Here is a 15,386-nt window from a genome sequence, read left to right on the forward strand (position 1 = left end):
AGCACTAAGGAAGATGGTAGTGATTGTTGGAGGCCAATCATCTCAACCCCAGGACATCACTGCAGGAGTTCCTTAGAGTGGTGTCATAGGCCCAACCATCTTCCGCTGCTACATCAAAAACCTTCCCTCCACCCTAAGGTCAAAAATGGGAATGATCGCTGATGATTGTATCATTCGCGACTACTCAGATACTGAAGCAGCAAGACCTGGGTTAGGAAGTAAGTAGCATGAAGTCCAGTTTGACAGTACTGTTTTGACAGCGTACTTAATTTAGGAAATTTAGAGAGAATTTTAAAGGTTAATCTCTTTCTAAAATCTAGTCAAGTTTTGCATTTAGCATTTAACTTAGCTTTAACATCAGCTTGTAACTCCTTTCACATTGTTAGTGGAAAACAAGCTGCCTACTAGCGGCAGTTGCAGTTAGGTAATTTGAACTGGTTACCTGGTCAGCAGGGGCTAATTCAGGTCTTTAGAATTTTTGCTAGTATAAATACAGGAGGCTTTTGCTTCAAAGCACGAATTAGTAGCACAGAGTCCAACTCAACTGAATACCTTAACTCAGAGATTTCAGCCCAGTGAGGGAAGAGGTGTTATTCTGATCCTCTACAAAATAAGGAATGGCAGACAGCTAGACCTTAGGACCGAAGTTTAGAGGCATTAATTAGATAAGCGGAGAGACATTTTTCTACATTACAAAGAGGCCCAAAGGCATCAATGGCTGTGGTGGATATTCGGTGGAGACCAACTGCTGCAACTGTAGAGTTAAAACAGAGGAGGGAGAGCCAGCCCAAAGACTCACCATCTGTGGCAAGCCTGGGTGGAAACTTACTGCAGTGGCCAATGAGTTAAAGCAAGGGTGAGGGCCTCCAGTGAAATAGTCAACAACAAAAGCAACATCTGCAAAACAGCTATAATAACATCACAAATAGGAAACAGCCGATTGGTAAGTAGCTGTTAAATGTTTCTGGTTAACAATCTGGAAAGTAAAGGCAAGGCAGGGAACTTCAGCCCCGTGAAATGCACGTCCTGTGCCACGTGGGAATCCTTGAAACTTCCTATGGCCTCGTTCAGTAGCCAGAGCAGCTTGAGCACTGGGTTTCAGAGCACGAGTGGCAGCTGGTGCTACTATGGGGAATCTGTGAGGCTGAGAGCTTTGTGAACAGCATTTTTCTGGAGGTGGTCATCCCACAGCTTAAAAATATGCAGAAAGAGGGGCAATGGGTGAACACCAGAGGGACAAGGAGGACCAGGCAGGCAAGGATTCCATGAGGGTATCTCAAACTCAATTCAGTTCTGAATAATGGTGAGAGTAATGATTCCTCTGGGGAGTGTAAAGAGAGCCAAGTGCACAGCACCATGGCAGCCCGGGGGAGGAGGGGGGCAGTGGCTGGTGGGTGGAAGAAGAGTGGAAGAGTGATAGCTTTTTCTTACTGAAGACGAATGACATCAAGGGACATGGAGATAGCACGGGAAAGTGGTGTTGAGGTAGATGATCAGCCATGATCTAACTGAATGGCAGAGCAGGCTCGACGGGCTGAATGGCCTGCTCCTGTTCCTACGTTTAGTCTTGTATTTATTTATTTATTCTTATTCGTTTATGGGATGTGAGCATCGCTAATTGCCCTTGCTCAGAGGGCTTTTAAGAGTCAAACGCATTGCTGGTGGGTCTGGAGTCACATGTAGGCCAGCAGATTTACTTCTCTAAAAGACATTAGTGAACCAGATGGGTTTTTACGACAATCGGCAATGGTTTCATGGTCATCATCAGAGTTTTAATTTCAGATTTTTATTGAATTCAAATTTCACCATCTGCCTTGGTGAGATTTGAACAGGTCCCCAGTGCATTACCCTGGGTCTCTGGAACACTAGTCCAATGACAATACCACTATGCCACTGCCTCCACTTCACATCATGCAATGTGGTTATCGCTGGCTAGGCCAGCAATTGTTGCCCATCCCCAGCTGCCCTTGAACGGTAGTGGTGTGCCACCTTCTTGAACCGCTCCAGTCCATCTGGTGCAGACACACCCACAGTGCTGTTATGAAGGGAGTTCCAGGATTTTGATCCAGCAATAGTGAAAGAACAATTATATAGTTCCAAGTCAGAATGGCGTGTGGCTTGGAAGCAAGTTTGCAGACCTGGTGTTCCCAGGCATCTGCTGCCTTTGTCTGTCTAGGTGATAGAGGTCGTGGTATTGGAAGGTGCTGTTGAAGGAGGCTTCTCAAATAGTGCGAGAATTCGATAGCGAGAGGAACAGACAGGTGTTTTTGTGGCTGCAGATGGAACTTCAGGATAGTGCGTTACCTCCTTGGTGCCAGAGACAAGGTTGTCACCGAGCGGCTGCAGGACATTCTTGGGGGGGTGGGCAGAGGTGAATAGCCAGAGGTTGTGGTCCATATCAGTACCAGAGACATAGGCAGACAGAGGGATGAGGTCCTGCAGACAGAGTTTATGGAGCAAGGAGAGAGGCTGAAATGCAGGATCTCAAGGCTCCTTAGGCAGCACCTTCCAAACCCATGGCCGCTACCATCTAGAAGGACAAGGGCAGCACATGTATGGGAACAGCACCACCTGCAAGCTGCCCTCCAAGCCACTCACTATCCTGACTTGGAAATATATCACCATTCCTTCACTGTCGCTGGGTCAAAATCATGGAACTCCCTCCCTAACAGCACTGTGGGTGTACCTACATCACAGAGACTGCAGCGGTTCAAGAAGGCAGCTAACCAACACCTTCTGAAGGGCAATTAGGGATGGGTAATAAATGCTGGCCTAGCCAGTAACACCCACATCCTGTAAATGAATTAAAACAAATTATTCCTTGTGCTACATGCTAATGAGTATAGTAATAGGGAGATGGAAATGATAAATATGTCACTAGAGATGTGGTGCAGAAGGGAGGGCTTTAGATTCTGGTGGCATTGCAACTGCTTTTGGGGGAAGTGGGCCTGTACAAACCAGATGGGTTGAACCTCTACAGGCAGGGACCAACATCCTTGCAGGGTTTTTGCGAATGCTGTTCGGAAGGTTTAAACTAGCTCGGCAGAGGGGTGGTAACCTGAGAGTAAATTCAGAGGGGAGAGATGGCATGTTGGAAATAGAAAGCAGAAAATTAGTGAGTGTGTTTGTAAGGTCGAGAAAACAGACAACAAGGGAGTTTGGCAGTGCTAAATGGCATATACTTCACTGCAAGTAGTCTAGAGAATAAGACAAGAAAAGCTGAGAGCACAGATTGATATGTAGGAGTATGATGTGATAGCTATTACTGAGAAGGACAGGAATGGCAGCTCAATATTCCTGATTAGAGGATTTTCAAGGGAGATGGTGGGGGGGTAGTAATACTGATTAAAGAAACAACTATAGCTGTGAGAAGGGATGATATGGTAGAAGGATCACCAAATGAGGCAAAATGGGCTGAACTGAAGAACAAAAAAGGGCAGTCATGCTACTGGGACTACACTACAAAGCCTCCAAACTGTCAGAGGGAGACTGAGAGCAAATATGTAAGCCAATCTCTGAGAAGTGCCAAAACAATAGGGCGGTAATGGTTGGGGATTTCAACTACCCAAATATAAACTGGGACAGAATTGGTGTGAAAGGCACAGAGAGAGCAGAATTCTTAAAATTCATTGAGAACTTTTTTTATCCAGTACACAGCAAGTCCAACAAGAAAGAGGATTGTTCTGTACTGAGTTTTAAGGAATTAAGCTGGACAGGTGGAAGGGGCATCAGTTTGGGAGCACTTTTGTGGAAGTAATCAAACTTCAGTTAAATACAGGGTAATTATAGATAATGACAAGGATAGACCGAGAACAAAACTTCTTGACTGGAGGAAAGCTAATTTTACTAAGCTGAGATGTGATTTAGCTGAAGTGGATTAGAAATAGCTACTTTAAGGTATATCAGTGTCAGATCAGTGGGAGGCATTCAAGGGATAGTGAGGGTTCAGAGCAAGTTCAGAGCATGCTCCCTTAAAGAAAAAGGGTAGCACTAACAAGTCCAGAGCCCCCTGAATATCAAGGGGCTTAAAGGAGACTGAGGGCTCAATATTGCAGAAAACCTAGAGGAGCATAAAAAGAGTAGGGTGAAATTAAAAAGGAAATTAAGAAAGCAATGAGAGGGCATGAAAAAATTTGCCAAGTAAAATCAAGGAAAACCTAAAGATTTTTTTACAAATACATAAAAAGCAAGAGGATAACTAAAGAAGAGTAGTACCTATTGGGAACCATAAGGTAAACAGCATGTGGAGGCAGAGGACATTGGTATAATTTGCAATGAATACTTTGCCTCTGTATCTGGGACATTGCATCTGCATTTGGGAAGGCTTGTGTTCATCCTTCATTGTCGAAAACAACCATGACATCAAGTAGAATACATTGAGTTCTGTTTCAGGTGCTCAAAGAAGGCTAATCAGTCCAGTTTGAGCATGAAAAGATCATTTGCACATTGTAAACATGTAGTCTTGATGCAGAAGAGATGTTTGCAGCTCTGCGTCACTGTTCCTGTTGACCAGTGTGACTCGGTACTGTTCATAGGAGGAAGCCTTTGCTGACAAAGCCTTTCCAGGACAAAGCAACCTGCTTGATTGGCACCCCTTCCACAAACATTCACTCTTTCCACCATTGACGAACAGTGTGTGCCATCTACAAGGTGCACTGCAGAAACTCACCAAGCCTCCTTAGGCAGCACCTTCCAAACCCACAACCGCTACCGTCTAGAAGGACAGGGGCAGCAGACACATGGGAACGCCACCACCTGCAAGTTCCCTTCCAAGTCACTCACCATCCTGACATGGAAATATATCGCCGCCCCTTCACTGTCACTGGGTCAGAATCCTGGAAGTCACTTCCTAACAGCACTGTGGGTGTACCTACACCACATGGACTGCAGCAGTTCAAGAAGGCAGCTCACCACCACCTTCTCAAGGGCAATTTAGGATGGGCAATAAATGCTGGCCCAGCCAGCGAAAACCACATTCCGTAAATGAACGAAAAAAAATGAGACTGCACCAAATTGAGCGATCCTGTGTGAGGCTCTCCCATGTCTCAGGATGATGCTGAAACTCTTCAGTGAGACCTTCATAGCATCTTGAAGTGCTTCGTCTGGCTTCTATGAGTGTTTTCCTTCAATTAGCTTGCTGTAGAAGAGTCTTATTGGCAACTGCTCATCGAGCATTCTGGCAACATATCTGAGGTTTCTTCAGCAGATTGTGGATGCTAGGCATGTCGGTCAGGGAGACAATCTCAGTATTAGGAACCTTGTCTTACCATCTGATCTTGAGTAGTCTCTGCAAGCAGGTCATTTGCAAGTGTATAATAAAAACAGAAAATGTTGGAAAAACTTAACAGGTCTGGCAGCACTCCGTATGACTCTTTTTCAAAGCATGTGAAAGTGTACCCTGTTTGCATACCTGGAGTCAACTGTCCACATCTCACAAGCAAAAGAGAGAGCAGTAAGGATAACTGTTATGTATACTCTCACTTTTGTTGAGAGACTAATTCCTCTTTGCTCCCAGATAGTTTCTCACAGCTTGCAAAAGGCAGTGCTAGTCTTAACTGTTCTGGCATTGACTTTGTTGTAAATGTGAACTAGTCTGGAGAGGGTGCAGCTGAGGTAGATAAATTTGTCAACTATTTCAAGCCTTTGACCACTGACTGTAATAGTTGGCTTCACCTGCTGCTTTTGTGGAGTAGGTTGGTACATGGCTTCAGTCTTTTTGGTGCTGATGGCGAGACTGAAGTTATCAGGCATTTAAGGCATAGTCATCAGTGAAAAGAAAGTCATGAACCACAGCTTTGTGTACTTTAGTTTTAGCTTGTCACCTCTTCAAATTGTCGACTTTCCCATCTGTGGATGCCACTTCTGCTGACACAGAATACTTCAGAAACCATTGCAGAGAACATCATGCTGAACAGGGTAGCGGGGGCGGGTCAACACACAGTCCTACTTCACTCTGTTTGTGACAGGGAAGAGATCAGAAGACATGCACCATCCAGGACGTGAGCGAGCATGCCACTGTGGAACTGCTGTACCATAGTGATGAACTTTTCTGGTCAGCCAAATTTTGCCATCATCTTCCATAGGCCTTCATGACTAACTGTGTCGAAGGCTTTCATCAGATCAACAAATGTTGAGAACAAATTCTGAAGAAGAGTCATATTGGACTCGAAGCGTAAACTCTGTTTCTCTCTGCACAGATGCTGCCAGACCTGAGTTTTTTTTAGCACTTTTGTTTATTTTGAGAACAAGTTGCCGTTCTGCTCTTATTATTTCTCCTGGAGCTGATCTGCAGCTTTTCTGAAACCACACTGACTCTTGTGCGCAATGCAGTTAAGTGTTTTAGCAGGACTCTCGCAAGCTTTTTCTCAGTGATGCACGGTAGGGAGATTCCGCAATGGTTGCTGTAAGCTCAACATTTTTCCAGCCTTTTGTAGTGGTAGTGTGTTACAGATCACTCAGGGAGTCAGAGTTGCTGTGGCAACATGCATTTTCACATGTTTGTAGTAGTCTGGGAGCTATGGCTAGAGCTCCAACTTCCTTGACATCACATGGCTAACCAGAAATCTTTCCCACACTTACTGCCTGCCAATGGCATGTGTTGGAAGAATTTGCAGGCTGATAGGTTGAACAGGTTGAACCTGTTTGGCCGTGCCAGTAAATGCCTCCTGTCTTGTATATTTCACCTGGTGTTGCATCTGGCCCTGGTGTCATGACACTTTACATGAGACTGATAGTTTAGTTTAGTTTCTGTCTGTGTATGATTATATTTCTTCTACCTTTTTGCTTAGCCAGTGATCCTGCACCTTTCTGAGCTTTGATTGGATGATTTTACAGATGTTGTTGAAAGCAGCTTTCTTTCAAGCAGGCTGGTTTGATAGACTCTAAGGAAACAGGTTTTCTCATCCAATAGAGAATAAATCTCCTCTTCGTTTTCAGCAAACAAACCCTGGTGTTCTAGGGCAGTAGAGTGCACAAGGTCTCTGAAAGCGATCCAGTCACCCTCCCTGTTGAGAGAGAGAAATTTAAGACCTTCTAGCTAGCAATCCAGATCTTCTGAGAAGTTTTGCCTCAAAGTATTCATTTTGAGGCTTGAGATGTTGAATCTGTTATTGACCTTTTTACCCCTGGGTATGTCTCTTGAGCCGAATATAAATCTTGAATTTGAGATAATGAGTTCATGGTCAGTCCAACAACCTGCTCCACACATAGTTGTCTGTCCTTTCTTCTGACAAAAATAGTTAATTAGATGTCAGTGCTTAGAGAAAGGGTGCATCCAGGGGGTCTTATTTTGCTTTGGCAGATGGAATACAGAGTTGGTAATGAGGAGTCAACGGTGGATAAGATGACCCTGTTCCCTTAGGTTAAGGTGTCCATAATCAGAAGCCATAGATTTAGTGAAGGAGGTTTAGAGGGGATTTGAGAGAATTTTTTTTCACCCAGCGGGTGGTGGGGATCTGCAACTCATTGCCTGAAAGGTTGGTACAGGCAGGAACCCTCATAACATTTAAAAGGTATCTGGATATGCACTTGAATTGCCATATCCTACAAGGGCACATCCTGAGAGCTGGAAAATGGGATTAGGCTGGATAGCTACTTGTTGATCAGCCTGGGCATGGTGGGCTGAATGGATTCCTTCCATGCTATAAACTTCAATGCTTCCATGGACAACATCCAGGCTAATGCTGATAAGTGGCAAGTAACATTCGCGTCATACAAGTGGCAGACAATGACCACCTCCATCAAGAGTGAATCGAACCATCTCCCCTTGACATTCAATGACATCACCATCACTAAATCACCCACTAACAACATCCTGAGGAGGGGGGGTTACCATTGTCAAGAAACTTGACTGGACCTGCCATATAAACACCATGACTACAAAGGCAGGTCAGAGGCTGGGGATTTTGTGGCAAGGTTACCTCAGCTCCTGACTCCCCAAAGTCTATCCAACATGTACAAGGCACAAGTCAGGAGTGTGATAGAATACTTGCCTGGATGAGTACAGTTCAAGAAGTTTGAAATAATCCAGAGCAAAGCTTGATTAGCAATTCATCCAGCACCTTAAACATTCATTCCTTTGACCATAGGTGCACATGATGGCAGCAGTGTGTACCATCTACAAGATGCACAGCAGCAACTCACAAAGGCTCCTTCAACAGCACCTTCCAAACCCACGACATCTGCCACCTAGAAGTTCAAGGGCAGCAGATGCATGCGAGCACCAGCAACTGCAAGTTCTCTTTCAAGCAATACACCATCTTGACTTGGAACTATATTGTGCTGTTCCTTCACTGTTGTTGGGCCAAAAACCTGAAACACACTCTCTGCCATCACCAGCACCAGATGGCCTGCAGCCTTCTCAAGGGCAATTAGAAGGGGCAGTAAATGCTGGCCTAGTCAGCGACGTTCACCTTACATGAGCTAATAAAAAAAGTTTTTCCTTTTGCATGAACCAGCATGTATGAGAATGTCCTACAGTGACAGGCCTGTACCCACCAGTACATAACCCAGTGTTAGACAGTGACAGGCCTGTACCCACTAGTACTGTACCCCAGTGTTAGACAGTGACAGGCCTGTACCCACCAGTACTGTACCCCAGTGTTAGACAGTGACAGGCCTGTACCCACTAGTACTGTACCCCAGTGTTAGACAGTGACAGGCCTGTACCCACCAGTACTGTACTCCAGTGTTAGACAGTGACAGGCCTGTACCCACCAGTACTGTACCCCAGTGTTAAGACAGTGACAGGCCTGTACCCACTAGTACTGTACCCTAGTGTTATACAGTAACAGGCCTGTACCCACCAGTACTGTACACCAGTGTTAGACAGTGACAGGCCTGTACCCACCAGTACTGTACCCCAGTGTTAAGACAGTGACAGGCCTGTACCCACTAGTACTGTACCCTAGTGTTATACAGTAACAGGCCTGTACCCACCAGTACTGTACACCAGTGTTAGACAGTGACAGGCCTGTACCCATCCGCTACATTGAGGTGTGGTTATTTACAGACCACGGCCTAGCGAGCATTAATTATTATGATAAAAGCAAAAAACTGCAGATGCTGGAAATTGAAAACAAAAACAAAAATACCTGGAAAAACTCACCAGGTCCCCCTTGTCCTCACTTATCACCCCACCAGCCTCCGCATTCAAAGGATCATCCTCCGCCATTTCCACCAACTCCATCATGATGCCACCACCAAACACATCTTCCCTTCACCCCCCCGGCGGCATTCTGTAGGGATCGTTCCCTCCGTGACACCCTGGTCCACTCCTCCATCAACCCCTACACCTCAACCCCCTCCCACAGCACCTTCCTATGCAACCGCTGAAGATGCAACACCTGCCCCTTTACTTCCCCTCTCCTCACCGTCCAAGGGCCCAAACACTCATTTCAAGTGAAGCAGCATTTCACTTGTACTTCCCTCAACTTAGTCTACTGCATTCGTTGCTCCCAATGCAGTTTCCTCTACATTGGAGAGACCAAACGCAGAACACCTTCATTCTGTCCACAAGCATTACCCAGACCTCCCTGTCACTTGCCATTTCAACACTCCACCCTGCTCTCATGCCCACATGTCTGTCCTTGGCTTGCTGCATTGTTCCAGTGAAGCTCAACGCAAACAGGAGGAACAGCACCTCATCTTCCGCCTCGGCACTTTACAGCCTTCCAGACTGAATATTGAGTTCAACAACTTTAGATCATGAACTCTCTCCTCCATCCCCACCCCCTTTCTGATTTTCCCCCTCCTTTTTGTTTTTTCCAATAATTTATATAGATTTTTCTTTTCCCACCTATTTCCATTATTTTTAAATGTATTTCCATCCATTGTTTTATCTCTAGCTTTTAGCCTTTTTCAATTCCTTCCCCCCACCCCACCCCCACTAGGGCTATCTGTACCTTGCTTGTTCTGCTTTCTACCCCTAATTAGCACATTCCTTTAGATAATATCACCACCTTCAACACCTCTTTGCCCTTTTGTCTGTGACATCTTTTGGTTATCTCCACCTATCACTGGCCCTCTATCCAGCTCTCTTGTCCCAACCACCCCCACCCCTTAAAAACCATCTTATATTTCACCTATTTTCTATTTTTCCTTAGTTCTGTTGAACAGTCATACGGACTCGAAACGTTAACTGTGCTCCTCTCCGCAGATGCTGCCAGACCTGCTGAGTTTTTCCAGGTATTTTTGTTGTCATTAATTATTATGGGCGGCCACTGACGACCTCCCCGACCGAGAGTGATGCTGGATGCCCGGGCCTTACCGGTCTCCGTATCAGTTTCCGAGTCGGAATCCCCGGCATAAGCGGTGAGGGTGAGCAAAACATTTCGCTTAGCCGCCATTTTCGGTCGCACTTTGTTAGCGTCACGGGCTGCCATTCTGCGCATGCGTTTAACATGCCCGGTACAGTGACGTCACATCATGCGACAACGTTGCTGTGCGCGGTGATGTTACGGGTGCCTGGCCCGGGCTTGCCGGAGCTTCTGTGTGCTCGGTCCCGGGCGCCGATAGTCGGCCCTTCGTCCGCCTCCCCCCTCCCTTCTACCAGGAGAGGAAACCCCCAGGGCATCAGGGGACACCTGCTATCCCGGGACCATGTCCTCAGCCTCCCGGGACCGGGTGCGCTCGGCCCTCAGTCAGGTGTTCGGGTTCGAGTCGTTCCGGTCGCAGCGACAGGAGAGCGCGGCTAGGGCGGTGCTGAGAGGTGAGAGACGCCGGGGGTGGGGAAGAAATCCCCCCCCAGTCCATCAGGAGGGACCCGCCATCTCGGGACTTTGAGGGTGGGGGAGAAATCCCCCAGGGCATCAGGGGGAATCCCGGGACAAGGGGTTTGGGGGAGCAAACCCCCAGGGCTTCAGGGGACACCTATCCCGGGACCCAGTGGGATGGGCGAGGAATACCCCAGAGCATCAGGAGGGGCTGTATCACAACAGGGTTTAGTATTGAGTGTAGCTCTTTTGCTGCACAACATTGGGGTACAGTGGTGGATACTAGACTGCAACTGTCTGACATTGGGGTACAGTACTGGTGGCTATTGATCTGTTAATGAAAACCACTTGTAGAGTATTGGTGGACACACGTGTCACTGTGTAGCGCTGGGGTACAGTACTGGTGGGTACAAGTCTGCTACTGTGTATCACTGGGGTACAGTACTGGTGGGTACAAGTCTGCTACTGTATCACGGGTGCAGTACTAGTGGGTACAGGTCTGCCACTATGTATCACTGGGATGCAGTACTGGTGGGTACAGGTCTTCTATTGTGTAATACTGGGGCACTATTCTCCCACTGTATCACGATGGGTTACATTACTGGCATCCACGACTGCCCCTCATACTTGCAACAATTCATAGAATGTTTGGGCATTCTATGTCGTTCAGCCCTTCAACTCTGCATTGATGTCTCCACATGAGCCGTCTCATCTATACCTGCACTTCTTACCTTGCTTCTTTAGATAAGACATTTTGAAGATTTATACATTTGTGATTCAACAAGGGTCTGTGGCTGAATATTCTACCTGCTCTGTGGAAAATCTTACTATTCTGTGATACTTAGGAACTGTCCCCTCCCTTTCAGTGTAAATAATCTCTCCTTATTTACCCTTCTAATCTTAAAGAACTTTTTAAATATCACTTTTCACCTATGTAGTTCCAGTGGAGAACCCTTAATTTCTCTAATTTCTCTTCAGTGCTGGTATAATGAATCAAGGCTGCTCATTTTGTTATACAGATATCCTTCCGAGAATGGAAAGCCAAAAACTGTACACCAGACACCAACTGTAGTGTAACTAAAGTAATCTACAATTTTGAATTGAGCTACTTGGTATTGTATTCTACACATCACCATACAAAATCAGTGCTTCTCTTTGCCTTTTTATGGGCTTTATTTTTTTACTTGCAACAACACTTTTAATCACCTGTGTATCCACACACCATAGTCCATGTGCTCCATTTAAAATCTTAGCATCCCTTTCTTCAAATTCCAGAATGTATTTCTTGTGTTTTAGTATTAAACTGTGCTTGCCCAACCTGCTCGCCTATCTATTTCCTGAAGTTTTTCATGATGCTCGTTCCAGACATCCTATTTGTTGTATTAGCAAATATCAATGTTCTTTCAATTCTGAAGTCCAGGTCTTTCACTTGTTTGATAATTAAGAGCAATGCCAAGACAATTGTCTGTTCAGCACCACTCACTGCAGCTTTCAAGCCAAGCAATGACCTTTTACCTTTGTTTTCTGTTCTCTAGTCATTCATCCATCCATCCATTTGTCCACTTTCCACTCATTGTGGAACTAACTTTGCCATAACTGTTTATCTTGCTTTTTAAAAATCTATATTATGCTTGAACAAGGAATGTCTTCCAAGAATGCTACAATTTTGGTCAAACACTAAACCGCCTTTTATAAATTTGCAAGCTAAACCTGATTAGCTCACGTCTTTCTGAGAGCTCAGTAATTTTGTCCTGTTATAGATTCTAGAGCTTGCCAACAGAATAACTGGCTGATAATTTCCATGTCTTAGGAGTCATATTTGACTGTTAAAAATTATTGACTTAAATGTGATATTTCTGTTGTTATGACGTGGCAGATGATCTGTGCCAGGTAGACCAAATCCACAAGGGAAACTTGGTCATGCTATCGCAACGGTTTTACGATTTGTATTTATTACAAGATATGTGCACTGAATTCGGAAGCAGTGAGTCAACTAAGATCTTTAGAATTTTCAAGAATTAAATTAAAATATTTATTAACAAAAGAAAAGATTTCAAGCACATACATATAAGACTACAATTACTACTATAACAAATCCTAAAATTCCGAATTAACCTGCCTCCCAATTACACACCCCTCTTTAAGGCAACAGTCCAAAATAGATTTTAAATTAAAAGAAACAAGCCAGCACGTTATCACAGTACCCACTTGACAGTGGAATTCCAAAAGCTTGTCTCCAACTTTAGTTACTGGACACAACAGACTTATGTACAAATGACTGGAGGCTTCCCGAAGGCTGTTTCACACACCCCTGTTAGATCTTACATGGCTTCCCAAACTAGCCTTTCATTCTCCTTTATGTATGTTTCTTTCTCTTTAATATGTAAGTTCCATAGATCTTTGGAACTTCATCTTTCCCATAATATAAAATTTTTCATTTTGCCAATATTGTCAGTAACCTTTGGGAAAAGTAAACACACTGCTTAGCCTTGCTTATCTGGCTAGTTGTAAACATCCTAACATCCCTTTGAAATCCAAACAACCCCTTCACTTATCTAAAAATGCAAATCCCCTTCACACCTTACGTGCTAAGACTCCATCCATGTTTACTCTTTAGCATTTCAAGAACATTTCTACACCTAACTTCTTTTGATAATTCCAAGCTTGCAGCCTACATGACTCCAAGGTAATTAAATCACACAGACCAAACCATCTACGCTCACACCCATAAACCTATTTTACAATAGACCAGACTAATATTAGGATAATTATTATACTTTCATAACACTGTTAGTGTGCTGGTGTCATTACACTGAGCCCAGTGACTGCCCAGTGATTAAACTAAAACGAAAACAAAAGGCTGCATTTGCTGCCAATGCAGTACATGTGCAGTTGTACTGTTTTATTCTGTAACGTCATTGCAATACCACAGTGAACTTAATCGCACTTGTCAATATAGCTACAAAATGTTTTTCTTAGAAATGTGTTGGCAAAGTTTGTTTAGAAGATAATTTTAATCATCATATCTGCCACATCCCTGAGACACTTGAATTAAGGCTTGATATTTCCAAGTTAGTTTTGAATGACTTTATCCAGCTGATCTCTGCAGAAAACATAGCAAAGAGCACTCAGGTGATTCTCTTTCTGATATCATATCCTAACCTAACGAAGAGCATTCGGGTGATTCTCTCATTCAGATATCATATCGTAACCTCAGTTCAGTATCCTGAGGATAAGACGAATCCTGATCCTATTTCTCTCCCATAATCAACATTTTTATGATGAATTACCTACAGCAAGAAAACTATTTTTATTCAAGACTGCAGGTCAGAATCAGCTCTACAATTAAATAAATCAAAGCCATAGACTGGGTGCAGTGCTGTTGGTTTTCTGCACATGTGTGGATCAGTGCGCGTGTGCAGAAGAGTATTGGTGGCCATCTTGAGTTGGCAGGAAACACAGTGAAACGAAAATGCTGGAAAAGCTTAAGAGGTTTAAAAATATTTGAAACAGAGTTAACGTTTCATAACGATGACCTGTCATCAGAACCAGTAACTAAACTTTGTATCATGGTGAATTTGATCAGTGGTTATTGTGCAATGGCTGATTTGAGGCTGCAGTTGCCTCTCCTTGTTAGAATGTAGGAGCATACTAGACTGACAAAGATCATTGTAGCCCAGCTCACTAGTCCCATAGATGAAAAACAGTTTGTTACTTATGTCCTCCAATTTATTTTCTTATTGAACACCTTGATTGTCTCTCTTGAGCAGTTCAGCCTACCTGCTGTGTGAAATGTGATGTCTCTACCTTCCATTCACCTCCTAACAGTTTGTTGGTCTTCACCTTCCCCATAAAATCATGCTGACCTTGTCCTTCTTTGGGACAACCTCTGACATTTCACTTGCAACATGTTCAGTGGGCTGTAATTTCCAGGATTGTCCTGTTTTTTTTAAAAGGTGGGGCGGTAGCTTCACGTCTCTCCAACCCTTTAGTATAAGCTTCAGATGACTACCAAAATGTAATAATTTTGTTAGACATTTTCTTAAAGTGTCCTTGTGTGCAGACCATTGGCCCTGAATTTTTCAAAGCCTTCATAGTTTTTGTTACTAACCCTGTTGAACCACCATCACATGTTAAATTTCAGTCCACGTTCCCATTAAATTGCTGATATCTGAAGCTTTCAGCATCTTGATTGAGGCTTATAATTTGAAAAGGCAGCCTGTGGACAAAGAGCAAGGGTATGGGACTAACTGGATAGCTCTTTCAAAGGGCTGGCACAGGCACAATGAGCTGAATGGCCTGCTCTGGTGTACGATTCTATGAATTTGTGTTCTTAAAATTTCCTCCATTTCACAGAGAAAGTCAGTGGCTTCAAGCAGTTCAGACAAAGATATAAATGAATTAAAATGGAGAAATTGTCATGGCCAAGGCCAGAATGAATGAAAAGAGCACTAATAAGCATTTGACTTTCAACTTATTTACAGGCTAAGTACAACACATCACCTGAAAAATAGTACAACTTCAGTCAGACCTGCTAGTCTAAGGATTGAAATCTGAATTCACAGCTAAGGTGATTCAGTTCTACTTGTGATTTATCTTTTTGTTAAATTAGGGAAACCATGCTGGAGGGCTAAGCATGGATGGGCTGTCTGATCTGTGACTCCTGAGCCCTGA

The 15,386-nt window shown here is 44.2% G+C and overlaps 2 protein-coding genes across 7 annotated transcripts in view; one reads left to right on the plus strand and one right to left on the minus strand.

Moving 5' to 3' along the window:
• Positions 1 to 10,366, minus strand: part of sap30bp (SAP30 binding protein) — a 92,241-nt gene extending 81,875 nt beyond the window's left edge. The window contains exon 1 of the mRNA XM_078570848.1: positions 10,268 to 10,366. Within this exon, the coding sequence (XP_078426974.1) occupies positions 10,268 to 10,346 (79 nt within the window). The 5' untranslated portion in view covers positions 10,347 to 10,366. The remainder of the gene's footprint in view (positions 1 to 10,267) is intronic.
• A 40-nt stretch (positions 10,367 to 10,406) lies between these two features.
• The window catches only part of recql5 (RecQ helicase-like 5), a 106,487-nt gene continuing 101,507 nt past the window's right edge, over positions 10,407 to 15,386 (plus strand). For 5 of the 6 annotated variants that reach the window (XM_078570849.1, XM_078570850.1, XM_078570851.1 and 2 more), the window contains exon 1: positions 10,438 to 10,708. In XM_078570849.1, coding sequence (XP_078426975.1) covers positions 10,600 to 10,708 — 109 coding nt within the window. In that variant the 5' untranslated portion in view covers positions 10,438 to 10,599. Of the gene's footprint in view, positions 10,709 to 15,386 lie in introns of all 6 variants that reach the window. The other variant, XM_078570855.1, reaches the window with a different exon arrangement.

Source organism: Cetorhinus maximus, chromosome 24 (assembly GCF_964194155.1).
Source record: "Cetorhinus maximus chromosome 24, sCetMax3.hap1.1, whole genome shotgun sequence".
NCBI classification, from domain to species: Eukaryota; Metazoa; Chordata; class Chondrichthyes; order Lamniformes; family Cetorhinidae; genus Cetorhinus; species Cetorhinus maximus.